Source organism: Oratosquilla oratoria, chromosome 6 (genome assembly GCF_046742065.1).
Source record: "Oratosquilla oratoria isolate Oo_2021 chromosome 6, ASM4674206v1, whole genome shotgun sequence".
Lineage (NCBI taxonomy): Eukaryota > Metazoa > Arthropoda > Malacostraca > Stomatopoda > Squillidae > Oratosquilla > Oratosquilla oratoria.
In genome coordinates this window covers 43,922,619-43,944,140 of record NC_134782.1, presented here as the reverse complement: position 1 = coordinate 43,944,140, position 21,522 = coordinate 43,922,619, and the positions used below count along the sequence as shown (strand labels likewise).

The 21,522-nt window shown below is 38.8% G+C and overlaps 1 protein-coding gene across 1 annotated transcript; it reads right to left on the bottom strand.

The window, feature by feature from the left end:
- Window positions 1–1,229: 1,229 nt before the first annotated feature.
- On the bottom strand, window positions 1,230–20,735 carry LOC143026461 (coiled-coil domain-containing protein 22 homolog). The gene is made up of 13 exons (XM_076186878.1): window positions 20,599–20,735; window positions 19,719–19,890; window positions 18,367–18,499; window positions 17,889–18,098; window positions 16,654–16,793; window positions 15,042–15,170; window positions 10,661–10,843; window positions 10,320–10,439; window positions 8,751–8,867; window positions 7,433–7,572; window positions 6,803–6,968; window positions 6,074–6,208; window positions 1,230–5,395 (listed from the first exon to the last, which is right to left on the bottom strand). The coding sequence occupies exons 1-13, from the start codon at window positions 20,646–20,648 to the stop codon at window positions 5,279–5,281; spliced, it is 1,812 nt and encodes a 603-aa protein (XP_076042993.1). The 5' UTR covers window positions 20,649–20,735; the 3' UTR covers window positions 1,230–5,278.
- Between the last annotated feature and the right edge of the window lie 787 nt (window positions 20,736–21,522).

Below are 21,522 nucleotides of genomic sequence, written 5' to 3'. Positions count from 1 at the left end.
CTCAGAATTTTACCTTACGAGGACAGGCTTAGTCACTTTAATTAACACTTTCTAGAAAGATGCTGAGTGCAGGGTGATATTATAGAGGTGTTCAAGTGAATTAATGGCTTTAACAAGGGTGATGCAGACAAGGTCATCATATTAAGACAACAGGGCAGGACTCACAGTAGTGGATTTAAATTGGACAAATTTAGATTCAAGAAGGAAATAGGCAAGAACTAGCTTAACAATACAGTGGTTAATACATGGAATAGACTTAGTAACCATTTAGTGAGCACTAAAGCTACTGGTTGTTTAAAGAGAAGGTTAGACAACTTTATAGATGGGTGGGAATAGGTACATGTCTCTGACTTGGCTACCTCCCTTGTAAGGGGGAAAAAGCTCTTGAGTTTCAGTGACAGCAAAGCCCCAGTCCCACAGTGACTGGCAACGGTCCTCAGGACTTCTTATAGATCCCTCTGGGATGAAACTTTGGACTGTTGTATGTTGTGTTAGTGTGGGACTGTTTAAAGTTAAAAAGTTAAAGTTAAAGTTGCCGGTTTTCAGTTCCGATATCAGTCTCTCAAATACTCATCCAAATGTCAGCCGAGGCAAGTCTCAACCCCATCCACTGTGGTGCCCAGCCACGGCAGTAACCTCCTCAGTAAACAGCTTAAGCTCATGGGCCCAGATGGGACTCGATCTGCTTACCTCGTGAACACGAGCCCAGCTTGCTACCACTGTATTATGTCACTGGCTGAAAGTGGTAGGAAAAGGAGAGCAATCACCTACACGACAGTTTAAATTAACAAAGAAAGATCTTGTGCCCAGTTAGGAGACAGAGTGTCAGACCCTAAGGGCTGACACTTCCTGATGGAGGAGAGGGGGTTGATGGGTTTTGAAAATAGAAAGTTTCACTGTTCATCTTCCAGGACCACTGCCACATAGACACCTGTCATTGGCCCTTGACAGCCTGTTCTACAAGAAGGGTGCACTGTGGATGAACTAGCAGTATTGCTAGGGAAAACATATTCTTTTTACAAGGTTTCAGTACATAGGAATAAAAAACTAACCATTCCTAACTACTTTACTTTGCAGGTCACAGTGTACAAATTGAGAGATATTTTGTTAAATGTTTGGATATACTGTATTTAATCTTTTTTTATTCTACTAAAAAAATCAAAACTATGAACCACTACAATCACATGGACTAAATGGTTAATAGGAAAATGTCAATGAAAGACCAGATACATGGTTACTCATTTTCTTCTGAGCAAATCAAGTTACAATAAACACTATATAAATAGTATAAATCTCTAAAGTAAAAATAACAAAAGGAATGAAATGGAAAATGGTTCAACATTCAATAAATATAAATAAGAGCTTCACCTTTAGGATTCTATATTGATAAGACTTTTTCCTCCAATATATTGAAACAAAAATTTTCTTCTCTGTTTATCTTTTACTCAGTGTGAGATGCTGCACTATCACTATATCACATGGATGTAATTCTTCTTATATTTGCATTCTTACACAAAGAAAATGAACCATATTCCATAACAGTACTTACATCAACAATTTCATGCAGTTAATCCTGTACAGTACAAATATTTAATTTTGTATATGAAGTTAGAAATTAAGTTTCTTCAAATGTACATGTTTTATGAAACTACACAACTAATCAAATAAATCCACCAGTATATAATTTGAAATATTACAAGATGTTATTCTAAAATAAACCTCTAAGGAATTTTCTGTATAAGAATTAATTTAACATGTTAAAAGTCATTTCTCTGCATCACTGATGGAAATCACAAAAAAGTCTTTGAATTAAAGATTGACAAAATGGATTGGAAGAGTGGTACATGAGTATATGATATCAATTCTGTGAAGGCTGCTGACCTGAGTCAAAATCTATAATTCCATAATCAATTAGAAGCCAAACTTTACCTTCTCTACAGAAGATTTTCTTTGACTGAATACCTTAAAGTCAAGAGTGATTTATTTGTAAATATGCTTTTGAGGGTGTCCATGGAGTGATATTCTGGTTGTATAAAAATATATGGAGAGTACTGTGGGAGGTGCCAAGATAGGAGGGAAGGAGGAGGGTGGAGGGGAGTGGAATATATAGGAAATGTAATGGGTGGGAGTGGTTTCTATGCCTTTTTCTTTTTGGCTACCCCCTGTGTAAGGGGGAAAAAGCCTTTGGTATATGTATGTATGTATGTACTATGGGAATGTCCCTCTTGTGGCCACATGGCAGGGATGGCCTTTTATCCACAAGGAAGTATGAGAGAAGGGACAACAAATGGGTGCTGGATGAGTGTGGAATGTGTCTTTTGGTATATGTATGTGTACTATGTGAATGCAATAAAGATAGAGTGGAAACTGGTGAGAGCTGGGAATACCTTGAAGATGTATACAATAAACAAAATAGAGAGACATTAAAGAAACAAGTCTATGGAAAGGATGGAGAAGATAATGCAAAATCAAGGCACAAAGGTTAGAGAGAGATAGAGAGAGAGAGAGAGAGAGAGAGAGAGAGAGAGAGAGAGAGAGAGAGAGAGAGAGAGAGAGAGAGAGAGAGAGGAGAGAGAGAGAAAATGAATAAATAAAAGAAGGAAAAGAAAAAAAGGTGGGTCAAATTGGTGGAAAGTAAATATAAAAAATGGGTATGTACAGCCTTTTCTTGGTACAGTACTTATTAAAGTAATCATTTGTCAACAGCCAAATTTTCTGTGAGAAAAAACTTGCTGATGAAAACTTTTGTACTACATAAGCAATATCCATGGTGACAAAATGATAATACAATCAGTTGTAATTCAAATCATTACCTTCTATAGTCATAAATCTCAATCTAATTTCTACTACGGAAGTCAATGTTACACAAAAATCAATATCACAAAATGTAATGACTGGGAAAGATGTCATATCTGAGCTCTTTTCTTCAATGATCAATGTCTGTTTCAATAATTACAAATATTTATCACATTCTTCTTGAAATAACACCTCAAGGAACAGAAACCAAACATAATGAGGAACTACAAATCTACAAAAACTACAAATTAACACCATCTGGATCAGCCTTTATATCACTGAAGATTTTGATCATATATGATAATGTAGAAAAACTTCAAAATTGCCCCCCAATAAATAGGTTTTGTGGAATTCCTTCAATTTCTGGCACATTTTTCATCACAAATTTATTTTGCATAACAAGAAAATGAAGAAATAAAAGGGTGAAATAAATAAACATATATACATTATTGAAAAAATGTAGACATGACAACAAAGCATTATGCCAAATTTTTGTTTACAAATTCATACATACATATACCAAAGGCTTTTTTCCCCCTTACATGGGAGGTAGCCAAAAAACAATGGCATAAAAACCATTCCCACTCATTCCATCCCTAATCCACTCCACTCCCCTCCACCCTCTAACCTCCCTTTCATCTTGGCACCTCCCGGATGACAGGTCATCCCTGCATCTTGTCCACTGCCCTGGGTCAGAAGCAGTGTCGCAAGACACAGCACATCCACAGCAAGGCCGCTTCATTAAATTGGCGACCCCCACTCTCCATCCCCTCATGCAGAAAAGGAGAAGATGGGGAGAAATCCCTTTGGGCTGCATCAAATTTTTTTCACACATACTACCTCACCCCCCCTCCATTTCACCTCATGCATCACAACATCATCCATATACAACCATTCTCCATTCACCCCTATCTTCTGTCCTCTCCCGTCCTTCCTCAACAGACATTCCCCTCTTCCCCAAAGCCCCTTTCACCCCATCCATTCATCTCATCCTAGGTTGCCCCCTCATGTTCACTCCCTCCACATCTGCCTTCCATACCTCTTTTACTAGTCTTTCTTCACTCATTCTTTCCATGTGTCCAAACCATCCCAATACTCTTTCATCCACCCTATCTCCCAACTCCCTTACCACCCCTGTTCTCCTCCTCCTCACCTCCTCATTTCTCACTCTATCCAGCCTAGTAACCCCCATCATACTTCTCAGACACCTCATCTCAAACACATTCAGACTCCTTCTCTCTTCCTCTCTTATGTTGCATGTTTCTGCCCCATACAGTGCTGATGGCACAATCACTCCTTCATACAGTCTCCTCTTAGCCTCCATTCCTAAATGTCTATTCCTTATTACACTTTTTAATCCACCAAGGCATTTACTTGCTTTTCTCAATCTACATTCTACCTCCACCTCCACTCCACCCTTTCCTGCCACATTCGCACCCACGTATCTAAAACTATCCACTTCCTGCAGTCGCTCTTCCTTAATGCTCAAGACTGATATATTTCTTTTCCAATGGATATGTTGAGTACACACACATACACACCAAAGGGCTTCCTTCCCCTTATACCCAGTACACACCATCCATCACCCCTCCCATCTTAATGAGACCTTCCTCGTGCGTCAGACTCCCTTTACTCCATTTATCCACCCCATTTTGGTCTTCCTCTCACATTCACTCCTTCAAGTTCTGCTTTCTACATAGTTTTTGTTTGTCTTTCCCCACTCATTCTTTCCATGTGCCCGAACCAGTTTAACAATTTTTTTTAGCTTTTCCAGCTATTTAATTATTTTTTTTTAGCAATATCAGCAATTCAGGCCTACCCTATCTGACAGCTCTCTTTCCATCACCTTTCTGTGCTTCACTTCCATATTTCACGCTCAATCCATCCTCGAATCTCCAACCACATTTCTCAGACACATCACACCAAAAACATTCATTCTTCTTTTCTATCTCTCTTATATTCCAAGTCTCAGCTGCCTAAAGTGCCAATAATTTCTTGTTTGGTATTATTTCTGCTTAAAAGATGACTGTCTCTAACTTGCTACATAGTCAGGACAAATTATATGATCATGTAGGCACATGATTATGACAAATGAAATGTAGATGATCCCTCTCTCTTTTTTTTTCTTTTTTTTTGTATATGTGACAAAATGTGGCATATAATTTTTCACCTACTTCTTTCTATATAAAGACATGCTTTAAATATATGTTTGGCAATATCTTTGCTACAAATAATACCTGGGAGTGATAAATCCTCTGCGATTTCTGATTATTCTGCTAGCTACAGATTTTGAGAAACAGTTCATAAAATTAATATTAGCCGACCCCAACAGTGTTAACTGTATTAATGGGAATGTCACTGATATGATGTCTTCTTTTATATCCTTATATTAATTTTACAAAGTTCGCAGGGAACAAATATCCTGTAATAGTACACCTTACAGCCATCAATATTTGCTTACCTGAACCACTACCGACAAGCTCTATGATTTCTTCTCGAGTTCTTGAATGAGCTTTTGATTCTCAGTCTTCATGTTGGCAAGATCCTGAGATACACTTTTAAGATTATCTTCATTTTTCTTCTTCTTCTCAATGATCAACTGTAGAATATGAAAAAAAAGAGTAAAATATAGGTGAAATGAAATACAACTAGACAGGGAATACTGTTGGAAAGGGAAAGAGAATGGAGGAAAATAAGAAAGAAAATTTAAGAAGATGGGTGGCAACAGAAGAAAGATACACGAAGAAGAGGAAGGCGAGACGAAGTGAGGTAATCACTGTAGGTACGCACATACATAATATACCAAAAGGCCCTTTCCCCATTATGAGTGGGGATGAGTAAACCAAAACATACATCCACCTTACATCCATCCATAAACTCAGTCATTGTCCCTTAGATTCTCATGGATGAGGGGTCATCCCTGCCCACCACCACACTCCTTGGGTTAGAGGCAATACAACATGACATAAACACGTCAATGTAGATTACAAAGGAAGAGCATGCCAAGAGGAGACCTTTTGGTCCATAACTAGGATGGATGTGTGTGTGAGAGAGAGAGAGAGAGAGAGAGAGAGAGAGAGAGAGAGAGAGAGAAAAAAAATAATAATAATAATAAAAATGAATAAATAAATAAAATAAATAAAAATAATTCATAAAAACAGAAACAAAATAAACAAGTATATAATGATAAATAATAAACAAACAGGTGAATAATAATAATTTTTATAAAATACATTTCAAACTGAAATGACAAACAAGCTGAATATCCAAATTTTACCTGTTCCTCAAGGTCTCGGATATCCCGTTGCACGGCACCGGTCTCCCGAACTACATCCACTAGCTGCCCATAGAGTTCATGAATACTTGCCACTGCTTTGTAAACTCCTCTTGCACCTTCTGTAGTACTTGCAGCCTAAAAGACAGTGTTATGATTAATCAGAAACCAACTACTTAGAGATGAGCAACTTTCCTTACAAGTATTTAGAAATGCAGTTTATCTTTTCAATTTCAGTTTCTCTTTCTCTTTCCATTGCAATTTGCTTATTCATACTCATCAAGGGAAGACTTACTAAGCCATGGAGACCCATGGGGGAGGAGGAAGAGGAGAAAGAAAAGGAGGATGAGGAAGAAGAAGAAGAAGAAAAAGAAGAAGAAGAAAAAGAAGAAGAAGAATTATCTATCTTTACACCATGCAATTAGGGAGGAGAGGAGGAAGAGGAGAAAGAAAAGGAGGAGGAGGGGAGGAGGAAGAGGAGAAAGAAGAGGAGGAGGAGGAAGAAGAAGAAGAAAAAGAAGAATAATAACTATCTATCTTTACAGGCATGCAATTAGGTAAATACATTTAGGTGATGTGATATGGTTTAACATCACAAACTTCCACCTATCGGGAGGCTAGGCGGTGCCCCTTACAGAGGTAAACTGAATAAAAACAGTAAATGATTTTCATTCATTCATTTATTTATTCTTTGAAATGTGATAACAACCTAGAAGCAGTTCTTTCCCTTACCTTGAATGCAGACTCTTCAACCTCAGCAAATGTTCGATCAAGTTTTCCAGTCAACGTGTTTATTTCTTTCTGGAGACTGCGAGTGTCTTGAAGGACCTTCTGGATCTCGTCTTTCTGCTTCTTGATGTTGCCAATGATCTCAAAAATACCCTTTGTGTATGCAGACCTTGAAGTAGATGAATAACCAAATCTATTGATCTATCTATATATCAAGGGCTTCTTTCCCCTTATAAAGGAGGTAGACAAGTCAAAGTTATGCACCCACTCCCACCCACCACCCTTGTTTTCCTCTCTAAGATAAGAGCAGCTAAGATGAGAGGGAAACAAAATAAATAAATGTCTAAATAGGTACAAAAAATACCAAAAATAAAGTTGATAAAAACAAGCTGTTATGAACTTCCAGCATAATGGTCCTGTCATGTCACAACACATACAGCACATTAGAGACAGCTACAGCTTCTAGCTTCTTAGGATTTAAAAGTTGATGTCATTCTGAACTATGGGAATCAAATCAAGAGACAACATACTAAAGTTACACATCAATCCTATAAATCATGCTTAAGTGATTGTATTAGTGGCAAACATTACAATAAATGTGAAATAAAAAGACAGAAATATAAAATATCTTACCTATTGATACCCCGATTCATTGATGCATGTTTCTGTTTGAGTGAAGCAATGAGAGCATCTTTGTTACGCCCTTCTTCAGCCAGAAGTCGCATTTTACTCCGCATGTTCACAACATCTTTCTGCATTCTTTCATGCTCCTCCTGTTTAGGAAAATAATCCAAGACATTAAATGAGTTATTTAGCCTATAAAAATTTTTGTGTACCTGTTCCACTAACTAGCACTGAATACACAAATACATGTAAATACCAAAAGGCATTTTCCCAAGGTGAAAGGGTCTTTGAGCAAGAGGGGAATGTCTGTTGAGCAGGGAAAGGAGAGGTCAGGAGATAGGGGTGAGTGGAGAATATTTGTGTATAGATGATATTTTGATGAAGCCTGAAGGGATTTCTCCATGTTTTTTTTATTTTCCACATGAGGGAGTGCAGAGGTAGGGCTACCTCATAAGTGAAACGGTTCTGCTGTGGATGTACTGTGTCTTGTTGCATTGCTTCTGACCTGAGCAGTGGGTAGGTGACAGGGATGACCTTTCATCCATGGGGAGCTAAGATGAGAGGGAAACAAGAGTGGTGGATGGGAGTGGAATGGGTGTAGGTCTTGACTGGCTACTTCCTTTGTTTGGAGTCCTTTATATATATATATATATATATATATATATATATATATATATATATATATATATATATATATATATATATATATATATATATATATATATATATATATATATATATTTCCCTGATCAATCAATCAATTCATTGCCACTGGTCTCTCTTGCAGAAGAACTACAGCCTTCAGATAACTGACAACAGTCTCTGGGTGGGACAATAAGTCACTTAGGGGTCATATATTGTCTTGGGATTGATATTGTGGGGCATTGCTGTATGAGGTGTTCTGTGTCTTCTGTATATTGGTTGCCTATACCCTGTTATATGGGAAGTGATCAAGTCAAAGTGTACACATACTCCACACCCATCCTGCACATTTGTACACCAATTGAAAACATATTCATCATTTCTCCCGTCATAGCACCTTGTGGACGAAGTCATCCCTGGCCCCTGGCACATTGTTCAAGTCAAAGGCAATGGAGCAGGACACAGTGCTTCCATTGCTAGGCCTAACAGGTGTAGCTAATTTACCTCTACTGTTTCATTATATGATAACCCTCCCCCCCCATCATCCAGTTAAAGAATTTATAGAGAGCAGATGAAGACATACACATTGAAATGATAAAATACAATGCATCATAGCACATAGTGGAAAAATGAGAAAATGGAAGACAAGACAAGTACAGAACTCTCTTGGGTTTCTGGGACTCACAATTCTGCCGGAGTACCTCTGCTGTAGTTCATCCAGCTGCTGCTGCAATGGCTGCCTATGGTCTTCCCACTGCCTCTTCAGCTTTTGCATCCTCTCTTCACTCCGCTGCAACACAGCCTGCAATCATGACACAACAATGTAATTAATCCTTTTCCTGTGGAGGGGAAGTGCCTCTCATTGAACAAAACTGTCTGACTGAAACTAGAATGAAAACAGATGATGTAGAAGGCTATAAAAGTGTTAATTAATCAACTAATCTACTGACACAGTTCTCTTTTGCAGGAAATCAACCTCAAAGATATGGTTGTGATATGGTTTAATGTCACAAACTCCCCCTATTGAGAGGCTATGATGATATTTATTTCATCCCAAACTTTATTTGGCAAAGAGATTTTGTGGAGTTTTCTGGAGTGAGAGAATATTTACTTGAAGTGTTAATGGAAAAAAAATGTTCTAAAAAGAATCTTTGATTGACCAGGCTTATCACCTGCTAGCTAGCAGAATCTGCTCCACTTGGCAAATGCTATACACTGAAGGGAATTCATTATATTGACCTTCAAGTGTATCTACCTAATTATAGCATAATTTTTTTTTCAAATCCACATGACTCAGCCCAAAGATAATTACTTCTGTACACAGTATGAAACATATTGTCTCTCTCTAATACTTACCTGAGTGTAACTACCACGAGCCAAGAAAAGAAGGAGGGAGGGAGGGGTGGTGGATGGGAGTGGAGTATGTGGGGATAGAATGGGTGGGAGTGAATTTTATGCCTTTGTTTTTTGGCTAACCCCTTTGTAAGGGGGAAAAAGCTGTTGGTATATGTATATATTTACCTACCTAGTTGTATTTACCTAGTTGTAATATACGGGAAGGGAGCTATGCTCGTGGTGACCCGTCTTTGTACCTCTCTGTATTAAGTTTTATCTTAAAATCTTGTATAGTGTTTGCACATAACGTTTCTTTGTCTAATTTGTTCCATGTATTTATCGCTCTGTGTGGGAAGCTGTTCTTTTTCAAGTTTCTTATATAACTGTCCTTTTTCAGTTTTTTTCCATGTCCTCTCGTTTTACCGTTGTCCCACACTAACAAGTCATTCCTGTCTAAAACTTCCATTCCTTTAATTATTCTGTAGATAGTCAGCAAATCTCCTCTTCTCTTCTCTGTTCCTAATTTTGATCTCTCAAACAAATGCCAACAGTTCTCCTGCAACTACTGTTTTATTAATGTGCGACTGTTTTCTATATATGATGCCCTTACCTTTACATACATACATACACCAATGGCTTTTCCCCCCTTACAAGGGAGGCAGCCAAAATATAAAGGCATAAAATCCACTCCCACCCATTACATCCCCACATACTCCACTCCCATCCACCACCTCTCCCTCCGTCTTATCTTGGCTCCTCCTGGATGACGGGTCATTCCTACATCTCACCCACTGCCCTGGGTCAGAAGCAATACAGCAAGACACATCACATCCACAGCAAGGCAACTTCATTTAATCAGTGACCCCACCTCTCCATCCCCCTAATGCAGAAAAAGAGAAGACGAAAAGAAATCCCTTACCTGTAGTTTGGCAATATTTTCTCCTGCCTGAGGTAACAAGGCACAAGTACGATGTTTGACGTCATAATCCAACTGCTGAGCCTCAACAGCTGCTTGTTCCTTGGTTATCTGCTGTTCAATCTGTAATGATTACCAAATTAATGGTCAAGTTTTTTTCTTTTTTATCAAGTAATGGTATTGTATGTACAAATGGGGTTTTCTCCATGTATGGGGGTGGTTTTATGTGGGTTAGATGAGTTAGTGTTCATTTTGATGAAACCGTCTAACATCAGTGAAAGAAATGTTCCAATTAACAAGCCTTCACTAAACTACTTGAATTCAGTTGATGAGGAGTTTCTTACTTCTTCTAGGGATGACTGTAGTTCCTTGAGACAGTCGGTAACCTCTTGCAGTTCTTCTGCAGTTTGTGAGATGTCTGTACGCAGGGACTTTATACGTTCTTCCCGCTTCTTCTGCTGCTCCTCTTTCAAGTCATCAGTGGTGACATTGGCTATGTTTTCAGATATTGCCTCTTTCTCTTCTTCCTGTCAATAACAGAAAATAAATAAATTATGAGAACTAAAGGTGTTAATAGAAAACATTAATAAAAAAATCTTTCTTTGATTGACTGGGATTATTGCCTGCTAGCTAGTAGAATTTGCTCCATTTAGCAAATGGCGAGTTTGGTACATTATACTGAGTTTCTAGTGTATCTAAATGTAGCATAACTTTGTTTTCATATTCAAGTGACTCGGCCCAAAGAGTGATCACCTCTGTACACAATATATTTTGTTTCTCTTTATTGATTTTGACTGCTCTTCCTCCACTTTGCATCAGAGAGCTGCCAACAAGCAACAGCTCTCTACCACTTTCAGCTGGTGTGATAGAAACTGTTCCACACTAATACAGTGCAAATACATTCCAAAGTTTCTTAGCAGAGATCTGTGAGAGGACTCAAGGATCAGTTACTCTGGGTTTCTAGTCAACAGTACACAAGGCAACACATGATTGACTGACTCTGTTCCAAATTCTTTTTCCTATCTTTTTTTCCATAGGATTAAAACCAAGGCACCAAAGCAGCACACAGTATGATAAATGAGTTTAAATATGTACTAGTAAATAGGATTATGATAGGAAGAGTTAAGGAAGTACATGTGCTAAGGGGAGAGGGCGGGGGAATATCCGATCAGATTTTGGTGGAAGGTAAGATGAGAGTGGAGGATAGATGGAGAAAGAGGAAAGGGGCAAAAGGTAGGGAGGAACTTACAGTGAACTCTTTAAATGAAAAGGAAAAGGAGAAGGAGTACAAGAAGAAGCTGGAGGAGGAGTGGGAGGGAGTGAAGGATAGAGTAGAGCTAGATGTGGAGGAATGGGGATGGTTCAAGGAGGGAGTCACAAGGTGTGCAAAGATGGTGTGTGAAAGAAGGAGAACAGGAGGAAATAGAAGGAATGGTAGTGAGTGGTGGGATGAGGAAACAAAGAAGGTTGTAAAAGAAAAGAAGCGAGCTTTCACAGATTGGTTACAAAATAGGACGAGGGAGTCATATGAGAGGTACAAAGAAAAGAAAAGAGAAGTAAAGCAAAAGGTAAAGGAGGCAAAGAGGAAAGCAGATGTGAAATGGGGTAAGAGTATGACAGAAAATTTTGAAAGTAATAAAAAGATGTTTTGGAAAGAAATTAAGAGAGGAAGAGGAGGCGAATCAAGTAGAGAAGAAAAGGTAAAAGGTGCAGATGGAGAGATGATAATGGAAGAGAAGGCAGTAAGGGGAAGATGGGCAGAATATTTTAGGGAGTTGCTAAATGTGAAGGAGGATAGGGAGGGAAAGATAGCTGCAGTGGGAAATGCTAAGAAAATGACCGTGATGAGTGAGGAAAATGGAGGAGAAATAAGGAAGGATGAAGTGAAGACAGTTGTTAAGATGATGAAAGCAGGTAAGGCACCTGGTCTGGATGGATGCCATGCAGAATGTCTAAAAAAAGGAGGTACAGTGATGGTGGACTGGCTGGTGAGGTTATTTAATGTTTGCTGGAGAGAGGGTGGAGTGCCGGAGGACTGGAGGAGTGCCTGTATAGTTCCACTTTACAAGGGAAAAGGGGACAAGTGTGAATGTAGTAGTTTCAGAGGGATTAGCTTGTTAAGTGTAGTTGGGAAGGCTTATGGGAGAATCTTGATTGAGAGGATTAGGAGAGGAACAGAGGGAGTAATTGGTGAGGAACAGTGTGGATTTAATTTTTGTGGTAAGACATATGTAAGGTATAGGAAAGGGGAAGGATGTTTTTTGGGCTTTTATGGATCTGGAAAAGGCTTACGATAGGGTAGACAGAAAGGCACTGTGGGAGGTTATGCAGATATGGGATAGGAGGAAAGCTAGCTGTCAAGAGTTTTTATGCGAGTAGTAGAGCTTGTGTCAGGGTTAGAAATGGAGAGAGTGAGTGGTTTGAGGTACAGGTGGGACTTCGTCAGGGATATGTTATGTCGCCCTGGCTGTTCAATTTATACATGGATGGGGTAGTGGGTCAGGGATTGGAGATGGTTAAAGAAAATGGAGAAAAGTGGGAGGTGAGCCAGCTGTTGTTTGCGGACGACACTGTGCTTGTGGCAGGATCGGAGGAGGGATTGAGGAAGTTGGTGACAGAGTTTGGGAGAGTATGTGATAGAAGAAAGCTAAAGATAAATGTGGGTAAAAGTAAGGTGATAAGATGTACAAGGGGTGAAAGTGGCAGTAGACTGGAAGTGAGCATAAAGGGAGAGCGACTGGAGGAAGTGGATAGTTTTAGATACTTGGGTGCAAATGTGGCAGGAAAAGGTGGAGTGAAGGTGGAGGTAGAATGTAGATTGAGAGAAGCAAGTAAATGCCTTGGTGGATTGAAGAGTGTAATGAGGAATAGACATTTGGGAATGGATGCTATGAGGAGACTGTATAAAAGGAGTGATTGTGCCAACAGCACTGTATGGGGCAGAAACATGGAACATTAGAGAGGAAGAAAGAAGGAGGTTGGAGGTGGTTGAGATGAGGGGGCTGAGAAGTATGGTGGGGGTTAGTGGGCTGGGGAATGTGAGAAATGAGGAGGTGAGGAGGAGAACAGGGGTGGAAAGGGAGTTGGGAGATAGGGTTGATGAAAGAGTATTAGGATGGTTTGGACACATGGAAAGAATGAGTGAAGAAAGACTAATAAAAGAGGTATGGAAGGCAGATGTGGAGGGAGTGAACATGAGGGGACATCCTAGGATGAGGTGGATGGATGGGGTGAGGGGGCTTTGGGGAAGAGGGGAATGTCTGTTGAGGAAGGACGGGAGAGGACAGAAGACAGGGGTGAATGGAGAATGGTTGTATATGGATGATGTTGTGATGCATGAGGTGGAATGGGCGGGGGGATGGGGGATGAGGTAGTATGTGTGAGCAAAATTTGACGCAGCCCAAAGGGATTTCTCCCCGTCTTCTCCTTTTATGCATGGGGGGACGGAGAGGGGGGGTCGCCGATTTAATGAAGCGGCCTTGCTGTGGATGTGCTGTGTCTTGCGGCACTGCTTCTGACCCAGGGCAGTGGACAAGGTGCAGGGATGACCCGTCATCCAGGAGGTGCTAAGATAAGAGGGAGGGTGGAGGGGGTGTGGAGTGTATTTAGGGATGGAATGGGTGGGAATGATTTTATGCCTTTTCCTTTTTGGCTACCTCCCTTGTAAGGGGGAAAAAGCCTTGGTATATGTATGTATGTATGTATGTAACTATAACTTCTAGACCCTCTTATGTGGAAAGGGAGTTCGGAGATGTGGTTGATGAAACATTATTAGGATGGTTTGGACACATGGAAAGAATGAATGAAGAAAGATTAGTAAAAGAGGTGTGGAAGGCAGAGGTGGAAGGAGTGAACATGAGGGGGCATCCTAGGATGAGATGGTTGGATGGGGTAAAAGGGGCAATGGGAAAGAGGGGAATGTCTGTTGAGGAAGGAAGGGAGAGTGCAGAAGATAGGGGTGAATGGAGAATGGTTATGTATGGATGATGCTGTGGGGGGGGGGATGGGGAGGTGAGGGAGTATGAGAAATAAATTGACACAGCCCGATTTCTCCCCGTCTTCTCCTTTTCTGCATGAGGGGACAGAGAGGGGGGGCACAGAATTAATGAAGCGGCCTTGCTGTGGATGTGCTGTGTCTTACGACACTGCTTCTGACCCAGGGCAGTGGACAAGATGCAGGGATGACCTGTCATCCAGGAGGTGCCAAGATAAGAGGGAGGTAAGAGGGTAGAGGGGAGTGGAGTATGTAGGGGATAGAATGGGTGGGAGTGGTTTCTATGCCTTGTCTTTTGGCTACATCCCATGTAAGGGGGAAAAAAGCATTTGGTATATGTCTGTATGTATGTAACTATAACTTTGTTAAATACATACATATACCAAGGCTTTTTCCCCCTTACAAGGGAGGTAGCCAAAAAGGAAAAGGCAAAAAATCATTCCCACCCATTCCATTTTTTAAAGTGTGGGTTTCTCAAGGCTTTTAATCAAGGAAGGGTCTTTTACCTTTTCATATAACAAAGTTAAGAGAAAAAAAAAAAAAAAAAAAAAAAAAAAACTAGTTAAATGAAAAGGTAAAAGACTCATCCTTGATTAAAAGCCTTGAGAAACCCACACTTTAAAAAATGTAGACAAATGAAACTATTAAAATAATAAATATTAATAAAAAGAAAAATAAATAAACATCAGTATTACATACAACATACACAATTTAATTTGATCTATACATACCTGAGTATAAAGAAGCTTTTGTGCAAGATTCAGTCCAAATTGTGACTGTGGCTGTTCAGGAACATCTTTCACTTCTACTTTGTCAGCAGTGTTGATTATTTTTAAGTCTGAAGGGTTCACCACACTCTCCTGTAGATGGAATTCAAAGTATTAGGAAATATGAAAGTTCATAATATGTCACAAATGATAATACAAAAAGAAAAGGATATTTTAATGATTGTTTCTTTTCAAAAGAAAATATTCATTTAATGATTATTTTCATTATTTACAAAAGCCCTCTGTGAGGGGCACCATCCTAGCCTCCCCAGGGTGTGTGTGTGTGACGTTAAACCATATCATTTACTCCATGGCTGTGGAAAGGGAGTTCAATCTGTAGGTAGTGTGAGGCAATTGTTCAAGTCACACTTTCTTAGCTTCCCAACCCTTTTCTGCAACAGTGGACATCAAAGGTGTGGTGCACTAATCCATCTTCCCTGAGCTCAAGGGGTAGCCAGAGCCAGTATACTAATGTCACATTTCAGTGTTGGAAGCTCGCTGGCTGAGCGGGTTAGGGCATCATTACTTGCAGCAAAGGTCGAGGTGAGGGCGGTTCGAATCCTGCCACCGGCAAAGTTGAACCAAGGGCATGGTTCATTAAATTCCACGCTACAAAGCCCTCTGTGAGGGGCACCGTCCTAGCCTCCTGATGGGGCGGAGTGTGTGACATTAAACCATATCACATCACATTTCAGTGTTAGCACCTAATCAGTATGATTATTTTAGTGGATTACATTGGTTTTGGACTCCATTCACAACCACCACAGTTATTCCAACACACTCTATATGCACTCTATGCTATATATCACCATTGGCAGTTTCTCGTGTCCAAGAAGTCTGTCCTTCTGGTAATCCTTTCTGGTGGTGGGCTCTTTGATGGCTGATGAGCCCAATCCTTGCTCTGAAGGCTCATGGACACTGCTTGCATTGGACACCTTACATACAACCTCACTAAACTGAATTAAGTTATTGTAGTGAGTTAAAAATACTGTATCATCCACATTGTTCAGGTTAGTAGCAATGCAGCAAGACAGCACCTCTACAACAAGATGCAAGAGCCAAAGCTGATTTACCTCCACCACTTCATTACATAATAATAATAATTGAAGGCTCGACTTTCACTCACTGGAAACTCAGTCCCACAATGACTGGCAACAGTCCATGGAGCTCCCATAGATCTCTTTGGGATAAAATTTTAGACTCTTATATGTGTTGTGTTATTGTGAAATGTTTCTGTTACCAACTTAGAGTAACAGAGAGAGGGGAGCAATTATGGATTATCAGCTCTCCTTATGTGAAATGGTGGAGGAAATACAATTGAAATTCATAAAGAGATCTTGGGCTTGGTCTGCAGACAGTGTGTCAATGCTCTAAGACTGCACCTCCAGGTGGAGGAGGAGGGAGGAAAAAAAAAAAAAAAAAAAAAATCTTGAAGACAGATAGTAGGAAGATGATTCTCTCCGTTTTGCAGAACCACAACTTGCAGACAACTCATCACTGGTCTGACCACACCTTCTAGTATCCTTTCAATAAGAAAAAAGTAACACAATCTTAAGTGCTCATCTGATATGCATACCTTGGGGATGGTCTTGTCCTGCAACTGTGCATGCTGCAACTCACGCCTGTGTTGCTCCAACAGGGAACTAGCAAGCTGCTGCTTTTTATTAATTCTTCGGGTCACTCGAACTACATCATTCTTGAAGAAATCATCCAATTCTGAAAAGAAAACATAATCAGAAAACAAAAGCCCCAATATATCATAAAATGGGTGACTCAACACATATATATTCCAGTCCCAGCATAGAACTGACCTGGCAAGACAACAAATAATCATATCATCACAGAGAAGACGTAAAAACGTGGTTAGTTTCTTGGGAGGCAAAAAGCTCTTCTAGAGAGAACGAGAGGAATAGACTGATTGATCACTACCTCAACCCCCTTCTCAATCATCTCCACATCCACATCATCCAATTCTTCTGTTTTTCTATGAGGAATTCCATAACCAAAATTGATGAGAAAAAGAGGGGAAAAGATAACAAATTACATTATAATTTTAGTTGTGCACACCTACACGATATAGCATTAGAAAATTAAATATTAATTTTGTAAATTATAATACATGAAAGTAATATGTGATTTTCTTGGCAGAAATAAAAAACAAAAAACCTTGCTACAAGCAAATTTACTAATGAACAAAGCCGCTAGGATACGGTCCGGACACCATGCCAGTCCAGTCACTATCAGACAATAGCTTTCACGTTGTGGACCAGGTGTTCTCCAACTCCAGGTGACATTAATAAGTGCTGTTACAAAGACAATAGGGCTTCCTTGGACTTTATGAGAGAACACAGCCTTCTGTTGTCATCTGTTAATTGCCTGAGGTACAATAATAATCAGGTTGTCAACATCCGTGATGACAAACACCAGGATGATCTTTAGAATTTGAGGTACCGAATTACTAAATATAGGTTAGGTTAGGTTAGGTTAGAATAGACTAATTTATCATCTTTTCATTTCTTCGAACTCGGCATCTATCAAAACAAACATGGCGTATCATTCAGCTGCTGTGACTTTGTTCGATAGTAAATAGGTTTTAGCAACTTTTTTGTTATTGATTTCTTCCAAGAAAATCTCATATTATGTTGATCTATTATAATTCACAAAACTGATAATTCATTTTCTACTGCTACATCACATAGGTGTGCACAACTAAAATTGTACCCAAACTACTCAAGCAATATCTTATGAATCATATACTTCACATTGTTAAATCATGAAAGTACATCAGTCACTCTTACTTATCATTATTACCTTCTCCATAAGTCTCTGGATATGTCATTAAAGCAGCTGGTGCAGAGGAGAAGCTTCTACAATGTAATGTTGTCGTTAAGTTGAGGGAAGGTCCAACCTTCACAGCCGCTTTCTCTTTGGAAACTCGGCGGCAAAAGACAGGGATCCAGGGTCGGGATAATGCCAATCCTATACTCCGTCTTGCTTGCTGATGCAGGATAGCACTTGGACCTATAAAAAGAAGATTGAACTGTATTTCTTGATGTAGGTGAGGGTATTTGTAATATCTGAAGATGAGCAGTGGGAAGACTATTCTCTCAGCATTTATTTCACAGGACCATCACATTTAAGTATCCATTACTGGCCCGACTGATTCTTACAGAACCTAATCAAAACCACTACATGTATTTTGGGTAAAACTTTAGCATTTTATTTCCTCTGCATATGCCTTTAGTATCCATAATTCACATCCAAACTTTAGGCTCAAAATTATACTCACTTAAAGGTTCGTGTGATATTTTTGCTGATTCCTTTGGCAGTTTTTCAATAAGGAACATGAAAATCTTCCTTAGGTCAGATTCTGTTGGGTATAGAAGGGATTGGTAGCCAAGATCGCTTGAGTAACCTAAGTCCTGAAAAAAAAATACATACATATACCAAAGGCTTTTTCCCCATTGCAAGGGAGGCAGCCAAAAAACAAAGACATAGAAACCACTCCCACCCATTCCATCCCCAACATACTCCACTCCCCTCTACCCTCTTCCTGGATGACAGGTCATCCCTGCATCTCACCCACTGTCCTGGGTCAGAAGCAGTGTCACAAGACACAGCACATCCACAGCAAGGCTGCTTCATTAAATCAGTGAGCCACCCTCTACGTCCCCTCATGCAGAAAAGGAGAAGACAGGGAGAAATAATAACAATAAATAAATAAATAAGGTAAAATAAGTAAATGTAAAAAAAGTAAAACTACAACAAAATAAAATTAAATAAACAAATAAAATAATTTGTGTCTTGTTTACCTTAGATATCCACTACAGTAATGCTGCCTTGTATTTTTTCTTACAAAATTAGCACTCTAATAATGGAATGCAATAAGGTTTGGAACTTTTCTATGAAAACTAAAATGCAAAAATTTCAGGACATTTAATTTCTTTCCTAATACATTTTAGGACATTTAATTTTCTTTCCTACTACATTCATTCTACCTGCTACCAAGGATTTTATTCAGCTGAGAGAAACATCATCTACAGGAAAGGTAATAAATTTCTCATTCAATTTTTTGCTGTATATCATGATTTCTTCACTAATTCTAGCTAACCCCCCCCCCCAATAAATAAATAAATAAATAAATAAATAAAATAAAATACCAATTACAAATGCTCTATTCTTGGGGATAATATTGCACCAAAAATGTGCAGAGGTGACATAGGAAAGACTGAGGGAGGGCAGTTATTGTTGTTGTTATTTTTATTCACTAGACTGTCTGGCCTAGCAGTCCTGAGCAGTAGAAAGGAAGGATTGTAGAATTTCAGAGTTACCAGCATTCTGTTTTGAGTATAGAATAGTCTTCAATCATAAAAGAATGCTATAATTTTGGACTGTAAGGATGTCACCAAGTCTGTAAAATACTGACTGAATAAAATGTATGCTGCCAATACCCAATATTTGGCCAAGATACATGTGAATATATTGCAAGACAAATATTTGGATAAAATAAGGTGGGACAAAGGGATAATATGAACTTAACTACCATCTTGTAAATCAATATATTAGATACATGACACTAAATAAAGACAACAAAGCAAGATGTTGAAACAAATGTAAGAGTAAATTCCTTAGCTTGTTTACCTTGACAGCTTGAGCAACGGCAGAAGCCACTCTAAAACGCTGAGCCATGTTGTGAGGTAGTGCAGCTGGCAGAGAGCTGGCTGGTGAAATGATACGCACACAACGTATCACGCCACTCACCACCTCTTCCACCCCTAGTCCTCCGAGGTGATTTACATCTTCCTCCAAATCACTGAAAATTAAATATGCCATTATCATTCACAAGTCTGTGATCAGTATGGCAGTATTCTTGAAATCCCAGCCAAGATATGGCAAAAACTGTTCAATATCATTCCTTTATCAAGCAAACACATTTTCACTTTTTTTATTTTCGCATTTCAAAGATTTTTTCTATGGAATGGTTACGTTAAGTTAGGTTAATTAGGCGATATTATTTGGTTGGGAGCTATGAGACAACATAAATTTCATGTTGAATATACTGCAATTTTACCAACTATCCTATCTGAATTTAAAACCACAGAAAATTCAGGAAACAATGGCAATTGTGTAAACAGCATTAACTTGATTTATCATATTTGGTTTGTATAAAGATGGGTATTATTACCTTTCTTGCCTATAGGTTTTCTTATTTTTCTTTTTTGTTTTGAGATATTTCTCATCTCACAAGAGCACCAATTACATGTATCGGTCCTTGGTCACAACGAAAGAATTATGAATAAAATTAAGAAGTAATTTACTACAATTATCAGATTTTGTAATCACGGTAGAGTAACACCACTCTTCTTTCTGTGTGACAGATTCCAATTATCATTAAAATTATTTCTAAAACTTTGCAGTGATCTGTGTGGTATCATAATCCTGCGTCCCCGGTTTTCCAAGGATGCAGTAATAAATAATAATACACAGCATTATAAAAATATATAATGAAGATTATAATTACCATCCTAGTTGTCTTAAAGTATGTATAATTATTCCATCAACTTCCTTCATCCTGAAAAATTAAGTTCGATAGAACAGGTAGACTCTTTGTATAGCTACTACCGATTACAAACTGTCTACATCAGCTGATATTGTTTACCTCCCACAAACGATTAGAATTTGTTTCTACTGCGTTTACCGAAGCACAAGTTATTACGGAAAAATCAAGTGTCAATTTATTCTGGGCATATAATCTTTCTGATACACATATTTTACACGCTATGTTCTTATGAATACTTGTATGGTGTTATGTATAATTTATATGGAGTCGTATGAGATAAGTCCTGGTACATATTCTGGTACATATATATATATATATATGTATACGCACACACACACATATATGTATATATATATATATATATATATATATATATAATAATATTATATTATATATATATATATATATACTTAAGGCAGTGGTTCTTAACCTTTTTCAGTGTCCGTACCCCTTGATTATCTCAGAAAATTTTCTCGTACCCCCATCCAATATTCAAACATATGAAAAGGATTAGTGATAAACCTTTCTGAGAAATTATTATATATATTCCATTATTGAACTCCTAGGACTTCAGTAATGGAATATTTATAATAATTCTATATGATATATATAATTTCTCAGCAAGGTTTGTATCACTAATAATTTTCATATGTTTGGATTGAGGGGGAGTGGGTAGGGGATGGGGGTGAGGGAGTATGTATGAGAAATCAATTGACAAAGCCTGAAGGGATTTCTCCCCGTCTTCTCCTTTTCTGCATGAGGAGACGGAGAGGGGGATCGCCGAATTTATGAAGCGGCATTGCTGTGGATGTGCTGTGTCTTGCGACACTGCTTCTGACCCAGGGCAGTGGACAAGATGCAGGGATGACCCGTCATCCAGGAGGT